The sequence below is a fragment of the Bos indicus genome, chromosome 6 (assembly GCF_029378745.1).
Source record: "Bos indicus isolate NIAB-ARS_2022 breed Sahiwal x Tharparkar chromosome 6, NIAB-ARS_B.indTharparkar_mat_pri_1.0, whole genome shotgun sequence".
In the NCBI taxonomy this organism is placed as follows: Eukaryota; Metazoa; Chordata; class Mammalia; order Artiodactyla; family Bovidae; genus Bos; species Bos indicus.
Genome location: NC_091765.1, coordinates 67,368,686 through 67,391,915, shown reverse-complemented (window position 1 = coordinate 67,391,915; position 23,230 = coordinate 67,368,686). Strand labels below are relative to the sequence as shown.

Here is a 23,230-nt window from a genome sequence, read left to right as displayed (position 1 = left end):
GTACTAGTTTCCTAGGACCGCTATAATCAACTTACCTAAACACAGTGGCTTAAAAATACAGAGATCATTGTCTCAGTTCTAGAAGCCAGAAGTGCCACATCAACGTATTAGTTGGGCCATGCTCCCTCTGAAGACACAAGGGAAGAGTCTGTTCCATACCTCTCTTCTAGCTTCTGTTACTACAGCTATTCCTTGGCTCGTGGATTGCTGTTGTTCAGTCGCTCAGTGGTGTCTGACTCTTTGTGACCCCATGGGACCCAAAGAAGGTCCCTTTCTTCTCCTTCTTCTCATTTTCTGTCTTATTGTAAGAGCTAGGACCTCCAGTACAATTTGGATACCACTAGAGTATCTTTGCCTTGTTCTTGGCTTTAGGAGGAATATCTTCAGTGTTTTTATCATTAGGTATGATGTCAGTAATAGGGTTTTTGTATTTTTTTTTTAAATCATGTTTATCAGCATGCCCCTGTCCTTTACCATCTCCTGGAGTTTGCTCAAACTCAGGTCCATTGAATCAGTAACACCATCCAAACATGTGGATATATCTTCCCATGGTATTTTTTTTGTGTATCTCCACAGTCTTCCTTCTGTCAGTATCTCTGTGCTCAAATTTCCCCATTTCCAGCTATCAGTTTTTTTCTCATGGTATAACACTATTAAAATGGCCACTAACTTTGAAACAAAGAGAAAATAACCTTAGAAATTGAAAGAGTCTTCTTGCCTGGAGAATCCCAGGGACGACGGAGCCTGGTGGACTGCCGTATGGGGTCGCACAGAGTTGGACACAACTGAAGCGACTTAGCAGCAGCAGCAGCAGTTTATTTTATGAGTCTGAAACATTTTGTTCAGTGTGGTGCTCTTATCTTTTTTATCATTATTAGTTGTGAGCTCTTCAGGGTTGTAGTCATATCTGGGCTTCTTTCTCAAAGCAGCTGACAGAGAAGTTTGTACATAGTATTTATGTTTTGAATTGAACATTTACATTCATTTCCTGGAATGTATGTTTCATTTTCCTGTTATTCATTGCTAATATACAGAAATAAAATTAATTTTGTTATATTGACTTTTTGTCCTGTGACCTCGCTAAGTTCACTTATTTGTTTTAATATTTTTCTATAGATTCTTTAGTGTTGTTTACAGATACTACAATTTCATGTCTGAAAATAAGGATATCTATCATCTATCATTTCTGAAAATATAGTTTCATTTTTATCTAATATAAAACCTTTCCAATATAGAACCTTGCTTTTTGTCCCCCTTTCTTCTCCTTCTTCTTCTCTTTTTCTGTCTTACTGTAAGAGCTAGGACCTCCAGTACAATTTGGATACCATTAGAATATCTTTGCCTTATTCTTGGCTTTAGGGAGAATATCTTCAGTGTTTTCATCATTAGGTATGATGCCAGTTATAGGGTTTTTTGTACTTTTTTTTAAATCAGGTTGAAGAAATGTCCTTTTATTCCTGGTTTGCTAAAAGTTTTTATTGTGAATAGTTATTAAATTTTGTCAAATGATTTTTCTGTATCTGTTGAAATGATCAGATTGTTTTCTTACTTTTTTCTGTTAATATAGAGAGTTTCATTGTTTTTCAAATTTAAATTTATATTTTTCATTTAAGTTATGAAGTTGACTTTTTCTTATATTAGTTGTTTGTGAGTTTTGCCTTGAGAATTGATCCTAAATGTTTCAGATTTGCAGATCTGAACTGTCAGGGAGGTAATAACATCAGCCTTGAAGTCTTTCTTGACCATTATTTTATCTCTCCCACTGCTGTATTCAGAAATTCAAATATTATTGGGTTAGTGTAGGGTAAATCGGAGAAGGCAATGGCACCCCACTCCAGTACTCTTGCCTGGAAAATCCCATGGATGGAGGAGCCTGGTGGGCTGCAGTCCATGGGGTCGCTAAGAGTCGGACACGACTAAGCGACTTCACTTTCACTTTTCCCTTTCATGCACTGGAGAAGGAAATGGCAACCCACTCCAGTGTTCTTGACTGGAGAATCCCAGGGACAGGGGAGCCTGGTAGGCTGCCATCTATGGGGTTGCACAGAGTCGGACACGACTGAAGCGACTTAGCAGCAGCAGCAGCAGTAGGGTAAATAACATAGAGTAATGTTTCTTTAAATGTAATTTAGGAATGGCTTGAAATAGAATTACTTAAGGTGCTTGATAGAATTGTAGATTCCTGTGCCCCATGACATTCATACTCTGAGAGCAGGACCGGGGAATCTGTATTTTACACAAAGTTTACAGGTATCATTCATCCTAAATTTAGAGAACCACTGCTTCATAGTTAATTATGTTCATGTGTGTGAGTACACAGCATATCTTTCTGATATTTGATATAAAAAAGATACTATTCTGATTTTGCAGATGTAAAACCAAGGCTGAATAAGGTTAAAAATCTCACTTGAGTTCATTCAACTAATAAATGGTAGAAGTAGATTTTGAACCCAAGTCAGACTGCTTCCTGGTCATTCACAATTTATATTCCAAGTTAATTTTGCCTGAATTGTTCATCAGGTTTCTCAATCATTTACTTTGCTTTATCTAAGTGAAGTTTTCGTTTTAGTTTTTTATTTTAATTGAAGGATAATTGTTCTACAATGTTGTGTTGGTTTCTTCATGAAGTTTTTTATTGCCTTGCTTAAGTGAGAAAATTTTGTTATTCATTTAAAAATGAAAGTGGAAACTTTGTAAAAACAGTTGTTTCATTTTGATGCAAAGATTCATGTTTGAAAACCAACAAAGGAATGAATTCTCTAAAAGAATTTTTTGTTTTTTTGTTCAGATGTCTTACTAATTATCCTATGATACCAAAAAAGTTGAAAAGCATATGGAAAAAATCAACTGTTGCTAACATTAAAAACCCTTTCTCAAACTACAAATTTTGCCTTTAATATGTAAAAATCTTTAATGTAAAATTTCAAAATTAAATATTAGCAGCTAAAATTCAATACATATGAAAAGAATAACTTACCATAGTCAAGGAGATTTTATTCCATAACTATTAAAATAATTTATTAATATAGTTCAGTATATTAATAGGGAAAATTGACAGGAAAAATATGATTTTTTTCAATAAAAGCAAGGGAGCCTTAATAAAAATCAACATTCATTCCAATTTCTAATTATTAAAAATTAATAAAATATGAATAAATGGAGATTTTGCTATCGTGTATCAAACATTTCTCTTAAGCTAACAGTCAGTAATATGCTTAAGAGTGAACCTATAAAACATTCTCATAAAGCCAGGAACCATACTAGGTGTCTCTTAAAATAGTTTTAATATCAGAATATCAAGACTGTTACTTGTATGTTCTGGAATTTTTAGTCAAGGTAACTAGACATAAAAAAGCTAAATACCTCATGAAAAAGACAAAGAATAATTTGTGTAAGTTCTATGATTTCATTACTGAAAGCAGAAATTGTTTAGCATAAAAACTATTAGAAATATTTTTAATTATTTAACTTTAACTATAAAGGTCAGTTAGGTTGGCTGGTTTAAAATAAATAAGTAAATAAATATTTTTAATGATACAGCAAAAGCAATGGGAAAAAGGGAAAAGCAAGGGGAAAATGTCTTGACTATCTTGATAGAGACAAAAATGCAAAATATCTAGAAATTAATAAAAATATAGAATCTGTACTTAGAAACTTTTTCAAAAACATAAAGAAAAATAATTTTATAAATTTTTCTATAATTTTAATGCAAACTCCACCAAAATCTTTATGGTTGAGAAAACAAATTTTGAACAATGACATTTCAAGCTAGTAGGGAAAAGATGGACTATTGATTATTGATTTAGTGCTAGACTATTGACTAGCCATTTAGAAAATGTTAAGTTAAATCCCTACCTCACACCTTACACCAAAATAAATTTGATAGGTTAAAATTTAAATGTGAAAAAGGAAACTATAGAAACAGTGGAGAAAATGTGTTGATAAATAATTATAAGGTCTAGAGTGGAATTTTGTGTATTTTATTTTTCTATTTATATATTTTTATTTTTGCCTAGAGTGAAGATGTATTAAAAAGTGATTGTGTGGTATAAAATAGGTTTTTTCCTATATACAACACTTAGGCCAACAAGAAATTATGGGAGAAGGGAAGTGATTCTTTGTTCTTCAGGTGCAAGCAAAGTCCTGGTTTGGTTCATTCTGACATATTGGATAATATTATTTGTCCTTATTTAATCTTTTTTACTCACACATAGTTTTTCCTATGTTGAGATGAATGAAATAATCATATATTCTCCTTTTGTTAATCCTAAGGTACAGGATCTCTCAGAAAGAGTGGAAATTGACGACAATAGGAAGCCAGCATGCTATAAATATAACCAGAATATCCATGTTAATATTGAAAAGGAGTCGATGAGATAGTTCTCAGTGGCTGTTTCTTTAAAAATTGCTTCATATTTAAATAAATATGCACACTTTTATTAACAAGCATCACAAAAATCCTGTTTACTATTTTTTGACTACTGATGTATGAATAGTAGGGTGAAATAAAGAACATTATTTATTACCATCCTCACTAGAAGATGTAACATTTTAAAGAATGAAGGGTATTTTATACAGTTTCTCACATGAAATGGTGTCTTTTTTTTAATTTTTGCTTTTCTATTTTATTCATAACAAAGGCAAGTTTCCCAATAAAACCCAGAGATCAGTGGTAGAAAAATAACAAAGGAAAAATTCCCAATCTATATAATAAAAACCTGGGAGTGCAGGGAAGTGGGGGGTGGTGTTGTGGGAGGAGAGGGATGGCAGGATGACCAGCCACGGAGCATAGATGGAGGTTTGGGATCTGTTGAAGTTGTCTTGCATCCCAGTCATCCTCTCACGTTGGCCTTCTTTGGGTCTTCATCAGCAGGACCACAGCAAGTGGTATTCAGTACAAGAACTGATGTACTTAGAGCCCATGAATAGATACTGTGTTTTTATTTTGTTGACTGGAAGAAACATAGAGCTTAAAAGCTGAGAATTGTATTTTATTTGGGGACATTACTGAGAGCTATAGTCTGAGAGGCAACCTTGCAGATGGCTATGAGGGACTGATCCAAAGAGGTAGGGAGGGAACGAGGATATATATACGAGTTTTTGCTGGAAAAAAAAAAAAAGGAAAGAAAATCTTGTTGTCGACCATCAGAAGATTACTGCTAATCACAAAAATTTGGAAGGAATGATGCTAAAGCTGAAACTCCAGTACTTTGGCCACCTTATGCGAAGAGTTGGCTCATTGGAAAAGACTCTGATGCTGGGAGGGATTGGGGGCAGGAGGAGAAGGGGACGACAGAGGATGAGACGGCTGGATGGCATCACTGACTCGATGGACATGAGTCTGAGTGAACTCTGGGAGTTGGTGATGGACAGGGAGGCCTGGCGTGCTGCGATTCATGGGGTCGCAAAGAGTCGGACACGACTGAGCGACTGAACTGAACTGAATCACAAAAATCAGACTTCCTAAGTTAATGATTTTAGTGCTTTTCTATGTATGGGAAGTGTCAAGAGTCTGGGCTTACTGAAATTATTCCTTTGCTATGCATCTTAATTACCTAAGGCCAGTGGCCTGTTTCACTCCACTCCAGTCCTCTTGCCTGGAAAATCCCATGGATGGAGGAGCCTGGAAGGCTGCAGTCCATGAGGTTGCTGAGGGTCAGATATGACTGAGTGACTTCACTTTCACTTTCATGCATTGGAGAAGGAAATGGCAACCCACTCCAGTGTTCCTGCCTGGAGAATCCCAGGGACAGGGGAGCCTGGTGGGCTGCCGTCTATGGGGTCGCACAGAGTCGGACACGACTGAAATGACTTAGAAGCAGCAGCAGCACTTTATTAGTGGGGAGTCTTGGTCTGGGGGAGGAGCTGGTATGGATACCTACTGCCCATCTAGGCTCATTTTTCTGGGTATCAGATGTTGACTCTATGCAACTTTAAAGGAAACATCCTTAGGGATGAAATCCTGACAGGGTAGCTCTGTGAATACCAAGCAGCAAGGGTAAGGGGAGGATCCTGGACACAGCTGGGCCCTTGGGACAGCAGAGCTTCAACATGGGACTTCATGTCCATGGGCACACAGGCACACTGTCCGGGCCCAGCAGGAACTTGTTTCCAGCCATGTCACTGCAGCACCCTGGAGACCCAGTAAGGAACTTGGATCAGTCATGATTGCAGGGGTGTCATCATGGAGCTAGTGGTTAAAGAACCCACCTACCAATGTATGAGACATAAAAGGAGCTGGTTTGATCCTTGAGTTGGAAAGATTCCCTGGAGGAGGCCATGGCAACCCTCTCCAGTATTCTTGCCTAGAGAATCCCATGGACAGAAGAGCCTGGCAGGCTACAGTCCATAAGGTCAAAAAGAGTCGGTCGTGACTGAAGCAGCTGAGCATGCATGTACCTCTGGGTGCTGGCAGAACATCAGGAAAGAAGGCAAAAGCTGATTTGCCTGCTGGCCATTCACTTTGTATAAAGCTGGGCTCCAGCCACCACAAGGTTGGGTTGCTTTGTTCTTGGTGTTTTGCTGATGCCTTAACTGGTTGTATGGAAGCTGAGTGGTATGTATACCAGAATAACACAGTAAACTTGCTAAAATGTGGATCAGTCTCATCTTTATTCATTCCAAAGTTTGAATCCCACTTGAGACTCACTGTTTTTTTCTGAATGCCTGTAGAAATTCACCTCTGATTACATCCATTTTGGTATTTTATTTTACAGCTTCTTATTCATACTTCATTGTTGGATGTGTATGTGAAGTCCCTATAGTTTTGTTCTACACTTACATTGTCTAAATATTTTAAAGTTAGGGCAAATCCAAATTTTAAAAAGTTCTACACTTCTGGTACATTCTTGAATTTTAAAAAAATACACAAAAACCTATCTAGTGGTAATTTAAGTATTAGACCATTACTATATTAAAAATAATTTCTACCTGTAACTAGAAATAAGATTGTTAATACAGCCTCAGAAGAATGATAGAGTGAAACTTCGGATTATATCTGTAAGTATATAAAAAGTCTTCCTGCTAACAAAACTTTTTCCTCCCAGATATTAAACTAACCATGAAGAAAGTGATTATCAATACATGGCGCTCTTTTGTAAATATTCCCAATGTGGTTGGACCAGATGTTGAAAAGGAAATAACAAGGATGGAAAATGGAGCATGCAGGTAAATGCACACTTTCTTCTATGTATTTTTAATACCAGCCACCATTCTTAAATTTGAACGGGCTTAACTGCAGTTTAAGTTTTAATTTAAAACCTTGAACTTCATAATTTATTTAATTTAGTGAATTTGCTTCTACTTTGTGACAGCTTCCGTTCAGTTCAGTCACTCAGTTGTGTCCGACTCTTCGCGACCCCATGAATCGCAGCACGCCAGGCCTCCCTGTCTATTACCAAGTCCCGAAGTTCACTCAGACTCACGTCCATTGAGTCAGTGATGCCATCCAGCCATCTCATCCTCTGTCGTCCCCTTCTCCTCCTGCCCCCAATCCCTCCCAGCATCAGAGTCTTTTCCAGTGAGTCAACTCTTTGCACGAGGTGGCCAAAGTACTGGAGTTTCAGCTTTAGCGTCACTTGTCTAACAAATGAACATAGATATTATTGTGGGCATTCTTTAGAAGCACCTTTGCCAAATATTTCCTTTGTCACTGGCAGGACCTTTCCTCATGAAACATTTCACATCTAAAGGGACAACAGTGCCATGGAGAAATGTGGGGAAAAAGAATAGTGTGAAATGCTAATGTGTTTTAAGAGTATGATTTAAAGTGGTCACCCTATAAATGAAGCAAACATGTATAAATAAGTTGAATTTATTTTTGGTGAATTGAAATGTTATTACAAGTTAATTAAAAAACCTGTATTATTTGACCTGAAGTATAGGTATCAAGGGCTACCCTGGTGGCTCAGAGTGTAAAGAATCGGCCTGCAATGTGGGAGACCTGGGTTCGATCCTGGGTTGGGAAGATCCCCTGGAGGAGGGCATGGCAATCCGTTCCAGTGTTCTTGCCTGGAGAATCCTCATGGACAGAGGAGCCTGGCACACTACAATCCATGGGGTCCCAAAGATTTGGACACGACTGAGCGACTAAACACACAGATATAAAGGGGGCTTCCCTGGTAGCTTAGCTGGTAAAGAATCTGCCTGCAATTCAGGAGACCCTGGTAGGTTCCTGGGTCGGGAAGATCCCCTGGAAAAGGGATAGGCTGCCCACTCCAGTATCTTGCCTGGAAAATCCCCATGGACAGAGGAGCCTGGTGGGCTACAGTCCATGGCATAGCAAAGAGTCAGACACAACTGAGCGACTGAGCATACATGCACACATAGATATCATACTTTCTGACAAATACTAACATTATCGTCATCAATTCATCAAACAATACAAATATGAGCGTCCTAGAGAGTAATTTCTTAATTACACGCATTGTGCTGGATTGTGCATATACTCTAATTCTGTTCTTCTTGAGAGTAAATTGCTACTTCTGCACAGTTTGCATTTCAGTCTTATTACACATTGTTGTCTGTGTTTGTTTGAGAGAGAAGGAGAAGAGATCCCCCAGTGAGAAGTGTTGTTCCCCTATAATGGTTCAAAACGTTGATCCAATTCATCTTTGCCACCTTTTGGACCGTAGCTCCTTTTCTGGTGATGATGACGACAGTGCCTCTATGTTTGAAGAATCAGAGACTGAGAACCCCCACGCAAGGGATTCCTTTAGAAGTAATACACACGGAAGCGGACAACCATCACAGAGGTGAGCAATGCTATCGGTCCCTCCACACTTGTTTTTAAACTATTATTTAGATGAAAGAAAGGCACTATTCTTCCACTTGCTGGGCTTGGTAACCTTGATAAGCTTGGCAAACCTTCCTGCTGCCCAGCTACTCTGAAGTACATTCTGTTCCTTACTTTTTTCTTCTCTTGGGAAACTGCCATTGCTTGATGATGATTCATGTTTACGGGGCTCCAAGTCATAAACACACTTTCCAGTCAGTTTCCCTGAGACCTGTGTCTATCCCTTAGGAAATCTCATGCCTGAGTCCTCTCTGATTTCCTCCTCTTCTCTGATACTTCTTCCAAGCAATTGTATGTGAGAGGGATTAGCTGTCATTCTCTAAAATGCTCTGTCCCCTTCAACCCTACTTTCAGGGAAGGTAAGCACTAGGGTGAGTATCGAGAAGAGAAAAGCTAACAAATCCACCTCAAACTGTTGACTCTGAGAGTGTAAAAGAAGTGTAGTATTGGTGTGGATGAGGGGTTCCCATTCTATCACGATTATTCATGTTTTCTTTGGCTTTATCCCTCTCTTTTCCCCCTCTCCTCTTTCTTTCCCCACTGACCACCTTCACCTTTCCTATTGTTTTCATTTCTCTTGTCTTCCATGAGAGTCTAAGACTTAGATTTCTTGCTGAGAGTTAGTAGCATCCAACTTGGCTTACTCAGGTTGTAAGAATGCTAATGTGATCCATTGTAAGCACTGATGAATAGACATTTACCGATCGCTTTGATTCACGGCACTAACATTCAGCAACTCACACTTCATGGAAGCTCTCTATTTTCAAAAATTGCCTAGGCACTGGTTAGTAATGGGTAGAAACTGGAAAGCATTTGTTCTTTAAGACTGTTTGCTTGCCATGGACATTGTATATGTGGTAACTACTAAGACTTTACTGTATTTTTTCATTTCCCAGGGAGCAATACCTGCCTGGAGCCATTGCACTTTTTAATGTTAACAACAGCAGCAATAAGGAGCAGTAAGTATATCGGCAATAGAAAGCCAAACTTTTGTTTTTAAAGAAAACCAGTAAAAAGGCATAAATACGTCTGAATGTGTTAGACTCCAAATACTTATTTGGCAAACTCTATCTAATGCAATTCCAATCCCAAAGAAAGGCAATGCCAAAGAATGCTCAAACTACCGCACAATTGCACTCATCTCACACGCTAGTAAAGTAATGCTCAAAATTCTCCAAGCCAGGCTTCAGCAATATGGGAACCGTGAACTTCCTGATGTTCAAGCTGGTTTTAGAAAAGGCAGAGGAACCAGAGATCAAATTGCCAACATCCGCTGGATCATGGAAAAAGCAAGAGAGTTCCAGAAAAACATCTATTTCTGCTTTATTGACTATGCCAAAGCCTTTGACTGTGTGGATCACAATAAACTGTGGAAAATTCTGAAAGAGATGGGAATACCAGACCACCTGATCTGCCTCTTGAGAAATTTGTATGCAGGTGAGGAAGCAACAGTTAGAACTGGACATGGAACAACAGACTGGTTCCAAATAGGAAAAGGAGTTCGTCAAGGTTGTATATTGTCACCCTGTTTATTTAACTTATATGCAGAGTACATCATGAGAAATGCTGGACTGGAAGAAGCACAAGCTGGAATCAAGATTGCCGGGAGAAATATCCATAACCTCAGATATGCAGATGACACTACCCTTATGGCAGAAAGTGAAGAGGAACTAAAAAGCCTCTTGATGAAAGTGAAAGTGGAGAGTGAAAAAGTTGGCTTAAAGCTCAACATTCAGAAAATGAAGATCGTGGCATCCGGTCCCATCACTTCATGGGAAATAGATGGGGAAACAGTGGAAACAGTGTCAGACTTTATTTTTCTGGGCTCCAAAATTACTACAGATGGTGACTGCAGCCATGAAATTAAAAGACGCTTCCTCCTTGGAAGGAAAGGTATGACCAACCTAGATAGCATATTCAAAAACAGAGACATTACTTTGCCAACAAAGGTTCGTCTAGTCAAGGCTATGGTTTTTCCTGTGGTCATGTATGGATGTGAGAGTTGGACTGTGAAGGAGGCTGAGCGCTGAAGAATTGATGCTTTTAAACTGTGGTGTTGGAGAAGACTCTTGAGAGTCCCTTGGACTGCAAGGAGATCCAACCAGTCCATTCTGAAGGAGATCAGCCCTGGGATTTCTTAGGAAGGAATGATGCTAAAGCTGAAACTCCAGTACTTTGGCCACCTCATGTGAAGCGTTGACTCATTGGAAAAGACTCTGATGCTGGGAGGGATTTGGGGCAGGAGGAGAAGGGGACGACAGAGGATGAGATGGCTGAATGGCATCACTGACTCGATGGACGTGAGTCTGGGTGAACTCCAGGAGTTGGTGATGGACAGGGAGGCCTGGCGTGCTACGATTCATGGGGTTGCAAAGAGTCGGACACGACTGATCGACTGATCTGATCTGATCTGATCTGATCTAATGCAATTGCAAAGATATTCTTTTGTTTTGTCATTTGGTTATTTCCTTCTGAAAAATTGACCTAGCCATGTTAAAAGTAGTATGTGTTTATTTGAATACATGTAGGAAACCCTTGTCTAGAGCATATGTGCAATTGCACTTCCATGTGGTTAGGGTTAGGGTGGCTGACCAAATAAATGAAACGTTATTAATCGTTCTCATTCTGAGTCAGTATGTCTTAGGTCAAGTTTCCCAGGAGACAGTCTCTGGGATGGAGGCTTGTATGTGGAGGTTTATTGGGAGTGCTTTCAGAAATGACACCTAGAAGGGAGTTAAGGCAGTAGGACTGGGTAGAGAGAGAAGCACAGCATCCATAATATACATTGATTCAAGTCAGAATTATTTGATACCCTTTCCATGGTGTAAATAACTTGCCACCAAGTGACCGCTTTCTTCAAGTAATGGTGCTGTTTTAGAGTCATAGGATTAGTCTTTGTAACTGGAAGGTTAGACAGTATTAGCAGCAGTTAAATCACCTGGGTGAATGGGACCTCTGTGCTGGGCCCATACATCATCTCCATCTCTATCACCATGGTTGCTCCATTCATGTCCATGTGTGTCAGCATCATTGAAGATGCCAGTGACAGAGGGTAGCTTTATCAGCAGGCAGGTTTTTTTTCTCCTTGCTTGTTTTTATTTTCCTTTTCCATGGCACCTGATATTTGATGGGCATTAACATGGGATACAGAGATTTTAAAACTTTGTGCCCATGCTCCTGAAGTCCATTTAGTCTGCCTGTTCTCCAGAATTATTTTTGCTGATCTTTCAGTATCTTTTCATCAGGTCCCTGACCAACCAGCCAATGCATTGTGACTGTCCATGAATCCTTGTACATTCTTAATTTGAGCCATTTCTTTTTTCCCACAAAGTGGATGACAATGCAGTGTTTGACACTGTCCCATTGGTAAGATTAACCTCACTGTCTTTTAAGGCCACCTCTCCATAGTGCTTTTCTGTAGACAACAGCTCATTTTGGCTTAATCCAAAGTGTCAAACTGACTCATCATAGATCATGCTGTTTCAGCTGCTCATACAAAGCCAATATATGGCCATGATAGGGCAGGAGGAGTAGCTTTGAGACAGCAGTGGTAGATGATGTGGGGAGAAGGTGCTGAGCCACCTGCTCAATCCCATATATACCACTTTATCATATGATAGATTGAAATACAACTTTAGGACTTATTAGTTCTGACAAGATCCAGCTCATGGTCAGCGGTCATTGTCTATCCTATGGTTAGATAATCCTCCTTAAGGTCCCAGTTAACTTGATGTCATTGATACAGATATCGTGGACCAATGTGATAATCTGAGGAATGTCCAGATGGCCCAGGTCCCTCGAGATTATGTGATGATAGTAGGTGGGAGAGTTAACATAGCCCTGGAAAATACTGCAGATGACATACTGTTGTCCATCCCTTGCGGATATGGACTGTTTATGACCTTCTTCCCTGAGAGTGATTAAATATAGCGCATTCTCCCCGAATATAACACTGACCCAGAATCTTAGGGATCTGGTATAGATTGGGTGAGTGCATTGTTTTTCACATTCACCAGAGTGGCTGCAATGGGAGCTACTATTTGGTTGATTTTGCAGTAGTCTGCTGCTGTCCAGTAGGATCCATCTGGTTGTAGTAGGGGTCAGACATTGAATTAAATGAGGATGTGATGGGGAAATACCACCCCTGCATGCATTAGGTCTTTAAGGATTGATTTCCTTTCCTGTCCAGGATGCAATATTGTTTGTTTGTTTTTTGCCAGAAGGTAGGAAACAGCTTTATGGCTTCCACTTGGTCCTCCTCACTACGTTAGCTCATATTCCACAAGCCAAGAAACTTGTGGAGATGTTGTTGTTGTTGTTCAGTTGCTCAGTCATGTCTGACTCTTTGTGACCCCATAGACTGCAGCATGCCAGGCTTTCCTGCCGTTCACCATCTCCCAGAGTTTGCCCAAACTCATGTCCATTGAGTCAATGATGCCATCCAACCATCTCATCCTCTACTGGAGAAAGTATAAACACATGACACCTACTATGACAAGTATATTCAATAATAATTTCCCCAGTCTTTCCCATAAAGAGAATCAATGGATTTCAAAGGAGGAGAAGGGGACCACAGAGGATAAAATGGTTGGATGGCATCACTGACTTGATGGACATGAGTTTGAGCAAGTTCTGGGAGTTGGTGATGGACAGGGAAGTCTGGCATGCTGCAGTCCATGGGATTGCAAAGAGCTGGACTTGACTGAGTGATTGAACTGAACTGAACTGGAGAAATGACCACAAGCTGGCATCTTCAGACCCAATGGAGGCCCCACAAATTACTACCAAACCACCATGTGTCCCCCATTTTAATGGAAGGGGGCATGATAATGCTTTAGTTCCTGGGTCTCAATAACAAAACTTGGGTCCTCTGCCAAGTGGTCTTTAATGTATCTAGGAATTCTTTTTATCCCCCAGGGTGCGTGTCTGCATGCTAAGTCACTTCAGTCGTGTCCGACTCTGCAACACTGTAGCCCACCAGGCTCCTCTGTCTATGGTGATTCTCCAGGCAAGAATACTGGAGTAGGTTACCATGCTTTCCACCAGGGGATCTTCCTGACCCAGGGATCCAACCTGTGTCTCCTATGACTCCTGCAGTGCAGGTGGATTCTTGACTGCTGAGCCATCGGGGAAGCCCCACTAGGGTACAGTTACCTAAGTAAATGACCATTGATTGTCTTTAAGCGAAAGACTGGGGAAATCATTACTAAATATACTTGTCATTGCTGTTGTAGTCCTTCTTCATGGGAGCTTGGCTTTTCCTCCATTCAGGGGTTTCATTTTTGAAAGCTTACTCAGGTTTAGAAACTGTTCAAGGGGTTGTGACTTTTTATTGGTGTAACTTGCCCTCAACCTGCTGATCATCCATTCCTGGTTTTTTTTTGTTGTTGTTGTAAATGTTAAACAGTACCCTAACAAGTCAATGGGATGCCCACCTATCTAGGAACGCAGTAGACTATTAACCCCTTCTATAGCTTTCTGTGGGTTAAGGCCCTGGCTATTGTGTGCTGCCGCTGCTGCTGCTAAGTCTCTTCAGTCGTGTCCGACTCTGTGCCACCCCATAGACGGCAGCCCACCAGGCTCCCCCGTCCCTGGGATTCTCCAGGCAAGAACACTGGAGTGGGTTGCCATTTCCTTCTCCAATGCATGAAAGGGAAAAGTGAAAGTGAAGTCACTCGGTCGTGTCCGACTCTTCTCGACCCCATAGACTGCAGCCCACCAGGGACCTCTGTCTATGGGATTTTCCAGGCAAGAGTACCAGAGTGGGGTGCCGTTGCCTTCTCCGGCTACTATGTGTACTTAACTGCTAATTACAACAATCAGGCCCACTTCTTTTCTGATGGGTAAGCACTGCCGCTGATCTCCATGATTCTAGATCCTGCCATCCCTGAGAGCAATAGGGACCTGGTTCTATACCCAGGTCAGTGTCTCTCACTGCTCCCTGAAGTAAACAGAGGACAATACCACTGAGCTGCTCAGTGATGCTGGTGCCCCTCTCACCAGCACAGTCCCTATCATTTTTGTATCCTCTCAGCCCTCTTAGGGAACACAATCAGTTGGTGGGCTAGTTTGCTTACTTAGTGTATTCATTTTAGCATGCCGCTTCTTTGAATCTTTCTGATACCTTCTTCCACCATCTGCCATGACATTTTGTAATTTTTATGTCACTTGGTGTGAGCCATCACCTTTTCTAAACTTTTTTTTAAATTTTATTTTATTTTTAAACTTTACAATATTGTATTGGTTTTGCCAAATATTGAAATGAATCTGCCACAGGTATACATGTGTTCCCCATCCTGAACCCTCCTCCCTCCTCCCTCCCCATACCATCCCTCTGGGCCGTCCCAGTGCACCAGCCCCAAGCATCCGGTATCGTGCATCGAACCTGGACTGGCGACTCGTTCCATATATGATATTATACATATTTCAATGCCATTCTCCCAAATCATCCCACCCTCTCCCTCTCCCACAGAGTCCAAAAGACTGTTCTATACATCAGTGTCTCTTTTGCTGTCTCGTATACAGGGTTATTGTTACCATCTTTCTAAATTTCATATATATGCCTTAGTATACTGTATTGGTGTTTTTCTTTCTGGCTTACTTCACTCTTTATAATAGGCTCCAGTTTCATCCACCTCGTTAGAACTGATTCAAATGTATTCTTTTTAATGGCTGAGTAATACTCCATTGTGTATATGTACCACTGCTTTCTTATCCATTCATCTGATGATGGACATCTAGGTTGCTTCCATGTCCTGGCTATTATAAACAGTGCTGCGATGAATACTGGGGTACACATGTCTCTTTCAATTCTGGTTTCCTCAGTGTGTATGCCCAGCAGTGGGATTGCTGGATCATAAGGCAGTTCTATTTCCAGTTTTTTAAGGAATCTCCACACTGTTCTCCATAGTGGCTATACTAGTTTGCATTCCCACCAACAGTGTAAGAGGGTTCCCTTTTCTTCACACCCTCTCCAGCATTTATTGCTTGTAGACTTTTGGATCGCAGCCATTCTGACTGGTGTGAAATGGTACCTCATAGTGGTTTTGATTTGCATTTCTCTGATAATGAGTGATGTTGAGCATCTTTTCATGTGTTTGTTAGCCATCTGTATGTCTTCTTTGGAGAAATGTCTATTTAGTTCTTTGGCCCATTTTTTGATTTGGTCATTTATTTTTCTGGAATTGAGCTGTAGGAGTTGCTTGTATATTTTTGACCTTTTCTAAACTTTTAAATGCCATCCAAGAAGGTGCCAGCACCATCTCCCAGGGTCTGTGTGAGGATGTGAAATCCTGTATCATAGGAATGTACTCCTATAGCTGTAAATTCCTCCTTATCTGACTTTATATTCTGTTCCTGTTAGGTGCCAAGCCCCGGCTCCTTGTCAGTTTTATCTCCTGTTTCTCCTTGGTAGCAGTTTTCTACTTCTGCTGGGCCATTCCTACCCAGATGAAGTTCATTTGTATATTTGCACCTGAAAGTTTCCCTCCCTTTAGGATTCTTCCTCTTCTTCTCAGCCTCTACAACTCTTACCTATACCTGGATGCCTAGTTTATTCCTACTTCTCTTTAACAGCATTCTCTGACTATCCCAGTAGTAATGAGATGCTTGTTCATTCAACTCTGAATATTATATTTTCCCAAGACATCTGAGCCAACAGTGACAGCCTACTATTACTTTTGCTCTTTCTGACTCCAGAATCCATTCTTCTGCTGACAGAGAAAGCCAACTGCAGAAAGAGGCCTCTAATCACATACTCTCCACTCAAGAAGAAACAGTACATAGAAGATGATCTCAAATCCAGTGAATGATTCTAAGAACTGGAATTCTAATTCTGTTACCACAGAACTTTTTGACTGCTCATAAAACATTGCTTCAGCCAGGATTACCCCTCTAGAGAAATGTCATGACATTTTCTGGAAATTCTCAAAGTTCTTATTCAAGCATAAATCTAAGTGACATCAAGAAGCTGAAAGTTTAAGTAATCATTTTTTGGATATGTATTGAGACTTTGAAAGTGCACTCTTACATCTGTTATTTTGTAAATTTCCCTCCCTGGGTTTATGCCTTTATCCACCTCCATTTTCTCCAAATTTCTACATGCACTAATTCCTGGGAATTTTTATTTGCTTCTTATCTGGGTATGTGTCTATTTTTGGTTGAACACTCCATTAAGAGATCAGATTTCTGGTCTCTGAACATGGGGGTGTGTCCTTGAACACAAAGCTCAGAATTCTTGCCCAATGAAGAGAAAAGTGAATAAGAATGGAAGTCGGAATGTGATTTGTTTATGTGACGCAGATGCTGTTTTTTCCTATAGAGAACCAAAGGAAAAGAAGAAAAAGAAAAAAGAAAAGAAGAGGTAAGTGAGACTTTGCCTTGAATGACCCCAAATTTTTCTGCCCATAATATTTTTGTATTTTACCAACTATATTGCTCACTTTTTCAGCAAGCCAGATGATAAAAATGAAAATAAAAAGGACCCAGAAAAGAAAAAGAAGAAAGAAAAGGACAAAGACAAGAAAAAGAAAGAGGAGAAAGGCAAAGATAAGAAAGAGGAGTAAGTATTTTTAATGGCATTGAGATTAGAAGTAAATTTGTGATAGGTTTTGAATGCAGAGATAATTTCCCAGAAATTCACAGGAAAGAGGCCCTGTGTAAAGGCTAAATAAATTGTTGTCAAATGTGAATTAATTTTTTTTCCAATTTCCTTAAAATTAGCAATGGTAGTCTTAATCTCAATTTTCTCATCAAGAACTTTCAGTGTCATAGTTAATTTCCTTCCTCAAGCACTGATGAAGATAAACTTATTATTGGGACATATTTAGGATCCAAAGAAAATTGCATTTCTAGGCTCTTACCATCATTTTTTTATTTGAAGTAAAAATTTAATAATTTCATTAATGTTTTTCAGTCATCTATACTATATGGCAAATAATCTAAAGTAAAGTAGTCTCATTACAAAAGCCATGCTTAAGAGTTAAAATTTCATAAGAATAAGACTGAGTGATGTTTTCTGAGCTATCTTTTTACTTTATAATTAAAGAAAAACTTGTTCGTTTAACTTACTCAAATAAAACTCTTTATCAGACAATGGTTTAATTATTTGTGCCTGTTAGCACTTTGTTGATGTTGTATATAGGGAAAAATCCTTAAAAATAATAGACTTGATACCAGAAAGTTTTTAAAAATGTCATTTGATGGTATAGTTTCTTCCTTTCTTCTTTCTCTTGTCCTCTACTTCTTCTCAATTCTTCATTCACACTTAAGGACGAGTACTTTTTATTAGATTGTGTTATATTCTTCTCTCCATACAGATGAGAAAGAAGCCATGAGTTCCCCCTCACAATGTGGTCCCTGATTGTTATATTACCTGGTAAGGGGAGTGGCAAAACCATCATTCTCCCACCACCCGTAACCCTCCAAAGGGATCTGTGGAATATCCAGAGTCTGGCATGATCTATGCCGTTGTTCTTTCTCAGTAGCTGGAGTGATAGAAGTGTCCGCAGCATCGCAGTTAAATAAGGGCTTGGATAAAGTCTAAAGTATGGTTTAATGTGAGACTAATAATTTAACTATCCACCCCTCACTAACCGGTTTCTTATGATTAATGCACTATGTCAAACTAGTCTTCCCACTGTGGAGTGAGCTTCTCCAGCTTGTTTTTATATCATTAATTGTGGGTGATGGGTGTAACCATATTTGATATGTGAAATAAAAATCTTGTTTCTTGGTAACCTTCCCTTTATTTCTAATTGCTGGTAGAGAGAAGAAGGAAGTCGTGGTTATTGATCCCTCAGGAAATACGTATTACAACTGGCTGTTCTGCATCACCTTACCTGTTATGTATAACTGGACCATGATTATTGCAAGGTGTCTATATATTTTTATGGATCTCAACCCACTTTTAGTTTCCAATTTCACTGACTTAACAGTTTGGCTTAGAAGTCTTTAGGACACACCTTTCTCCACCACCAGTTTTCTAGATGTTACATCATTCTCTGCGTTTTCCTAAGATCAAGAGTTATTTGGTTTCCAATATCCCTGGAAATTCAGAACTGGGATGGGGGATATGGGCATACTTTTAAACTTTTTAATTGCTCAATCATTTAATTAGAGTTTGGGGAGAAACTTTTTATTTTCTTTGGCCTGCAAGAAAAAGAAAATTGCCAAGACTGGAAAAAGATCAAAGATCTAGGTTTTATAGAGCAAGATGGGTTTCCCAAGTAGTATCTATGGTTCCTTGTCTTTTAGACAGTGAACATCTCAGTCACCTAGGGCCAAGTGTGATTTCCTGAGGCACTTTGGGTGTAAACAGTCAGTATGAACCTGGTTATCAATGTGTATCACCAAAAATTATCAGTATTTTGACATTAGCTTGAGCCATTTATTTTCATTTGATATTTTCACAAAGCTGACTGGTATAATGGAAAGAATGTTGAAATTCAGAAATGTGAAAAAACTAAATCTAACCCTCAGATTTGGGAATAAATTTGGGAAAACCATGGTTGAGTAAATGGATTCTAAGGACCCCTCCTCACCTTAGTGTATTATATTTCTCATCATGATAAAAATTATACAAAGAGGACTTTTATTTAAATTTATTTAAATTGGTCCCCTTTCATTTTATTTATACAAGTTTTTCTTTTACAGAGCATGTTTTGATGAACTTCAGTCTGATTACCTAGAATACTGGCTTGCTTTTGATTACTTATCAGATGTAGTCTATCTTCTTGATATGTTTGTACGAACAAGGACAGGTAAATATGTTTAGTTTTGGATATTTTGCAATTTTGTGCTTTTGTCTCTGTTTAATTTGAAATTTATTAATTCAAGTATTCTTAAAGAAAACAAAGAGTTTTTTGAGAAGAAAAGGCACCATTGAAAGCAAGAGTACCATATACTCAACCACAGGCTGGTGTGTGTTAGTCGCTCAGTTGTGTCTGACTCTTTGCGACCCCATGGACTGTAGCCTGCTGAGTTCCTCTGTCCATGGACTCCTCCAGGCAAGAATATTGGAGTGGGTTCTCATTGCCTTCTCCAGGGGATCTTTTTGACTCAAGGATTGAACCTGAGTCTTCCACATTGCAGAAGGTTCTTTACCATCTGAGCCACCAGGAAAGCCCAACCCACAGGCTTAGGCTACTCCAACTGATTCAGAAGGACATTACTAGCAACCTTCTGGATATGGATTGATGGCTTTCCTCCATTAGCCTGTTCACTGGGTTCATACCAGGCAAGAGGAACAGAGAGAACAGAAATATTCTGCAGCTCTGTGAGGAAAGGGTAATTGCTACTTAGCAGAGGTACCTTGAAGAGACATGGGGGAAAAGGTCATTGTACTTAGCAGAGCTGTCCTAGAAATATTATAAGAAACAGGACATACATCTTTAATTCAACTTTATGGTTCATAGGGAGGCATTATTGACCAATAATCTGGGCAGGATCTGATAGCTTCTTACTGAAGTATTCTTGTTAAATAGGTATAAGCTTATTGTTTCTATACTACTCTCTACATGCAAAGGTAACCTATGTATGCAGAGAATGGCTTTTAAGAATCATTATGTAAAATAGTGACATTCTCTAGTATCAGTGCACTGAAACAATATTTCAGTTCTGTTCTATGCACAGCTCTGGTAACCAAAATAGGAAGAGAAATAAAAATTTTCCCTAGTGAAATATATCAGAGCATTGAAATTCTGGGTTTAATACACAGGGCCCATGGTAGCAGCTTAAGTGAAAGGAAGATCCCAGATGTCTAATTTAGCCTGGGGAAGGTCAAGAAAGAGATATGAAAATGAAGCCTCTAAGGAGACATGCTTCACATTGAAAGGGTAAGGCAAGACTATGCAGGACAGTCAAACAGCAAGGAGGTACCCAAGCTTCAAGGGTGAGGCTGGGATTCTGACAAAAGAGTGGCATGAGGAATTAAACACAGTGCTAGAGCATGCAGAAAACTTTGTATGAACACTGTTTATAAAAAGAATAGCTTAACCTGGACAAGACACTGAGCCTAGAGAAATTTGCATATATACCTCATATATATACATTGCATATAATCTCCCACTTTTGTACTTATAAAGCTAGATTTTTTATTTCTGCCAAAGAACATTTTCCACAGCCGTATGTTGATCTCATTACATTGCTGAAAGTGTATTTATTGAAATGAGCTCTTGTTTTGAACTCAGCAAAGTTGGTTGAAAGTTACTTTAGAAAAATTCACAACGGCATAAAAAGGAAAAACTTTTTTTTTTCTATTTTAGGTTACCTAGAACAAGGACTACTGGTGAAGGAAGAGCGTAAACTCATAGACAAGTATAAATCAACCTTTCAATTTAAACTTGATGTTCTATCAGTGATCCCAACTGATCTGCTGTATATTAAGTTTGGCTGGAATTATCCAGAAATTAGATTAAACAGATTGTTAAGGATCTCTCGAATGTTTGAGTTCTTCCAGAGAACAGAAACACGGACAAACTACCCAAACATCTTCAGGATCTCTAACCTTGTCATGTACATCATCATCATCATCCACTGGAATGCGTGTGTGTACTTCTCTATTTCCAAAGCTATTGGGTTTGGAAATGACACATGGGTCTATCCTGATGTTAATGATCCTGATTTTGGCCGTTTGGCTAGAAAATATGTGTACAGTCTTTACTGGTCTACACTGACTTTGACCACTATTGGCGAAACACCACCTCCTGTGAGGGATTCTGAGTATTTCTTTGTGGTGGCTGATTTCCTCATTGGAGTGTTAATTTTTGCCACCATTGTCGGTAACATAGGTTCTATGATTTCCAACATGAATGCGGCCAGGGCAGAATTTCAAGCAAGAATTGATGCAATCAAGCAATACATGCATTTTCGAAATGTAAGCAAAGATATGGAGAAGCGAGTTATTAAATGGTTTGACTATCTGTGGACCAACAAAAAAACAGTAGATGAGAGAGAAGTCTTGAAGTATCTACCTGATAAACTAAGAGCAGAGATCGCCATCAATGTTCATTTAGACACATTAAAAAAGGTGCGCATTTTTGCAGACTGTGAAGCTGGTCTGTTGGTGGAGTTGGTCTTGAAATTACAACCCCAAGTCTACAGTCCTGGAGATTACATTTGCAAGAAAGGGGACATTGGCCGAGAGATGTACATCATCAAGGAAGGCAAACTCGCCGTGGTGGCTGATGACGGGATCACTCAGTTTGTAGTATTGAGTGATGGCAGCTACTTTGGTGAAATCAGTATCCTTAATATTAAAGGTAGCAAAGCTGGCAATCGAAGAACAGCCAATATTAAAAGCATTGGCTACTCAGATCTATTCTGTCTCTCAAAAGATGACCTCATGGAAGCTCTAACTGAGTACCCAGATGCCAAAGGTATGCTAGAAGAGAAAGGGAAGCAAATCTTGATGAAAGATGGTCTATTGGACATAAACATTGCAAATGCTGGAAGTGATCCTAAAGATCTTGAAGAGAAGGTCACCCGAATGGAGAGCTCAGTAGACCTCCTGCAAACAAGGTTTGCTCGGATCCTGGCTGAGTATGAGTCAATGCAGCAGAAACTGAAGCAGAGGCTAACCAAGGTTGAGAAATTCCTGAAACCACTTATTGACACAGAATTTTCAGCTATCGAAGGATCTGGAACTGAAAGTGGGCCCACAGACTCTACACAGGACTGAAAAGCTGGTTTTTCATAAGGACATTCCTCAGGATCCTTTTGGTGATGTGATGAAGGTACCTGTAAGCCGGGAGACAAGGATGACTCAGCTGGGAATTTTTCCATAGGGAAAATGTGCTTTGGTACAGGGCACAAAGCCATACATTTGCTTGTGAGGTACTATAGCTAAAGAATCATCACACTTAGAATTTTTCACAATGGATGACCTGCAAAGAACCAATTAACTTGTCAGCATCTCTTATCTTCTAATTTTTTCACATATGGTCCTTTTATGTAACACTCTTTATAAAAGTAAACAAGCATCTCTCACTTTCAGACAATTTATATTGCTCAGGGGCAACTGAAAATTATCATGTACCTCATGTTCAGGATACTATTTAAAAAGAATTAGAATGCAATAAAGTGATATAAATCCTAAAGCTATAGCGAATATTATTTATTTGATAATTTGGTCGAGAGTTTAGGACATTTTAGAGCTTCCAGGTCATTTTAAAGACCTTAATCATTTATGCTAGAGCTTGGGAAGAATGGTTGAAAGAAACTTCTTACTAATATAAGCATGACAAATCATATTTATATATGTGTGTATGTATATATGTGCATGTGTGTATATATATGTACATATGCACATACACATACATACACACATGGTGTGTGCATGCTCAGTCATGTCTGACTCTTTGCAGCTGCATGGGCTGAAGTTTGCCAGACTCCTGTATCTGTGGGATTCTCTAGGCAAGAATACTGGAGTGTGTTGCC

The 23,230-nt window shown here is 39.3% G+C and overlaps 1 protein-coding gene across 1 annotated transcript in view; it reads left to right on the top strand.

Annotated features, from left to right (window-relative positions):
- Positions 1-22,877, top strand: part of CNGA1 (cyclic nucleotide gated channel subunit alpha 1) — a 37,876-nt gene extending 14,999 nt beyond the window's left edge. Inside the window, exons 2-9 of the mRNA XM_070791403.1 lie at positions 7,047-7,167; positions 8,634-8,753; positions 9,691-9,753; positions 17,115-17,156; positions 17,244-17,354; positions 18,560-18,667; positions 19,448-19,554; positions 21,058-22,877. Of these exons, the coding sequence (XP_070647504.1) occupies positions 7,061-7,167; positions 8,634-8,753; positions 9,691-9,753; positions 17,115-17,156; positions 17,244-17,354; positions 18,560-18,667; positions 19,448-19,554; positions 21,058-22,472 (2,073 nt within the window). The 5' untranslated portion in view covers positions 7,047-7,060 and the 3' untranslated portion in view covers positions 22,473-22,877. The remainder of the gene's footprint in view (positions 1-7,046; positions 7,168-8,633; positions 8,754-9,690; positions 9,754-17,114; positions 17,157-17,243; positions 17,355-18,559; positions 18,668-19,447; positions 19,555-21,057) is intronic.
- The last annotated feature ends 353 nt before the right edge of the window (positions 22,878-23,230 follow it).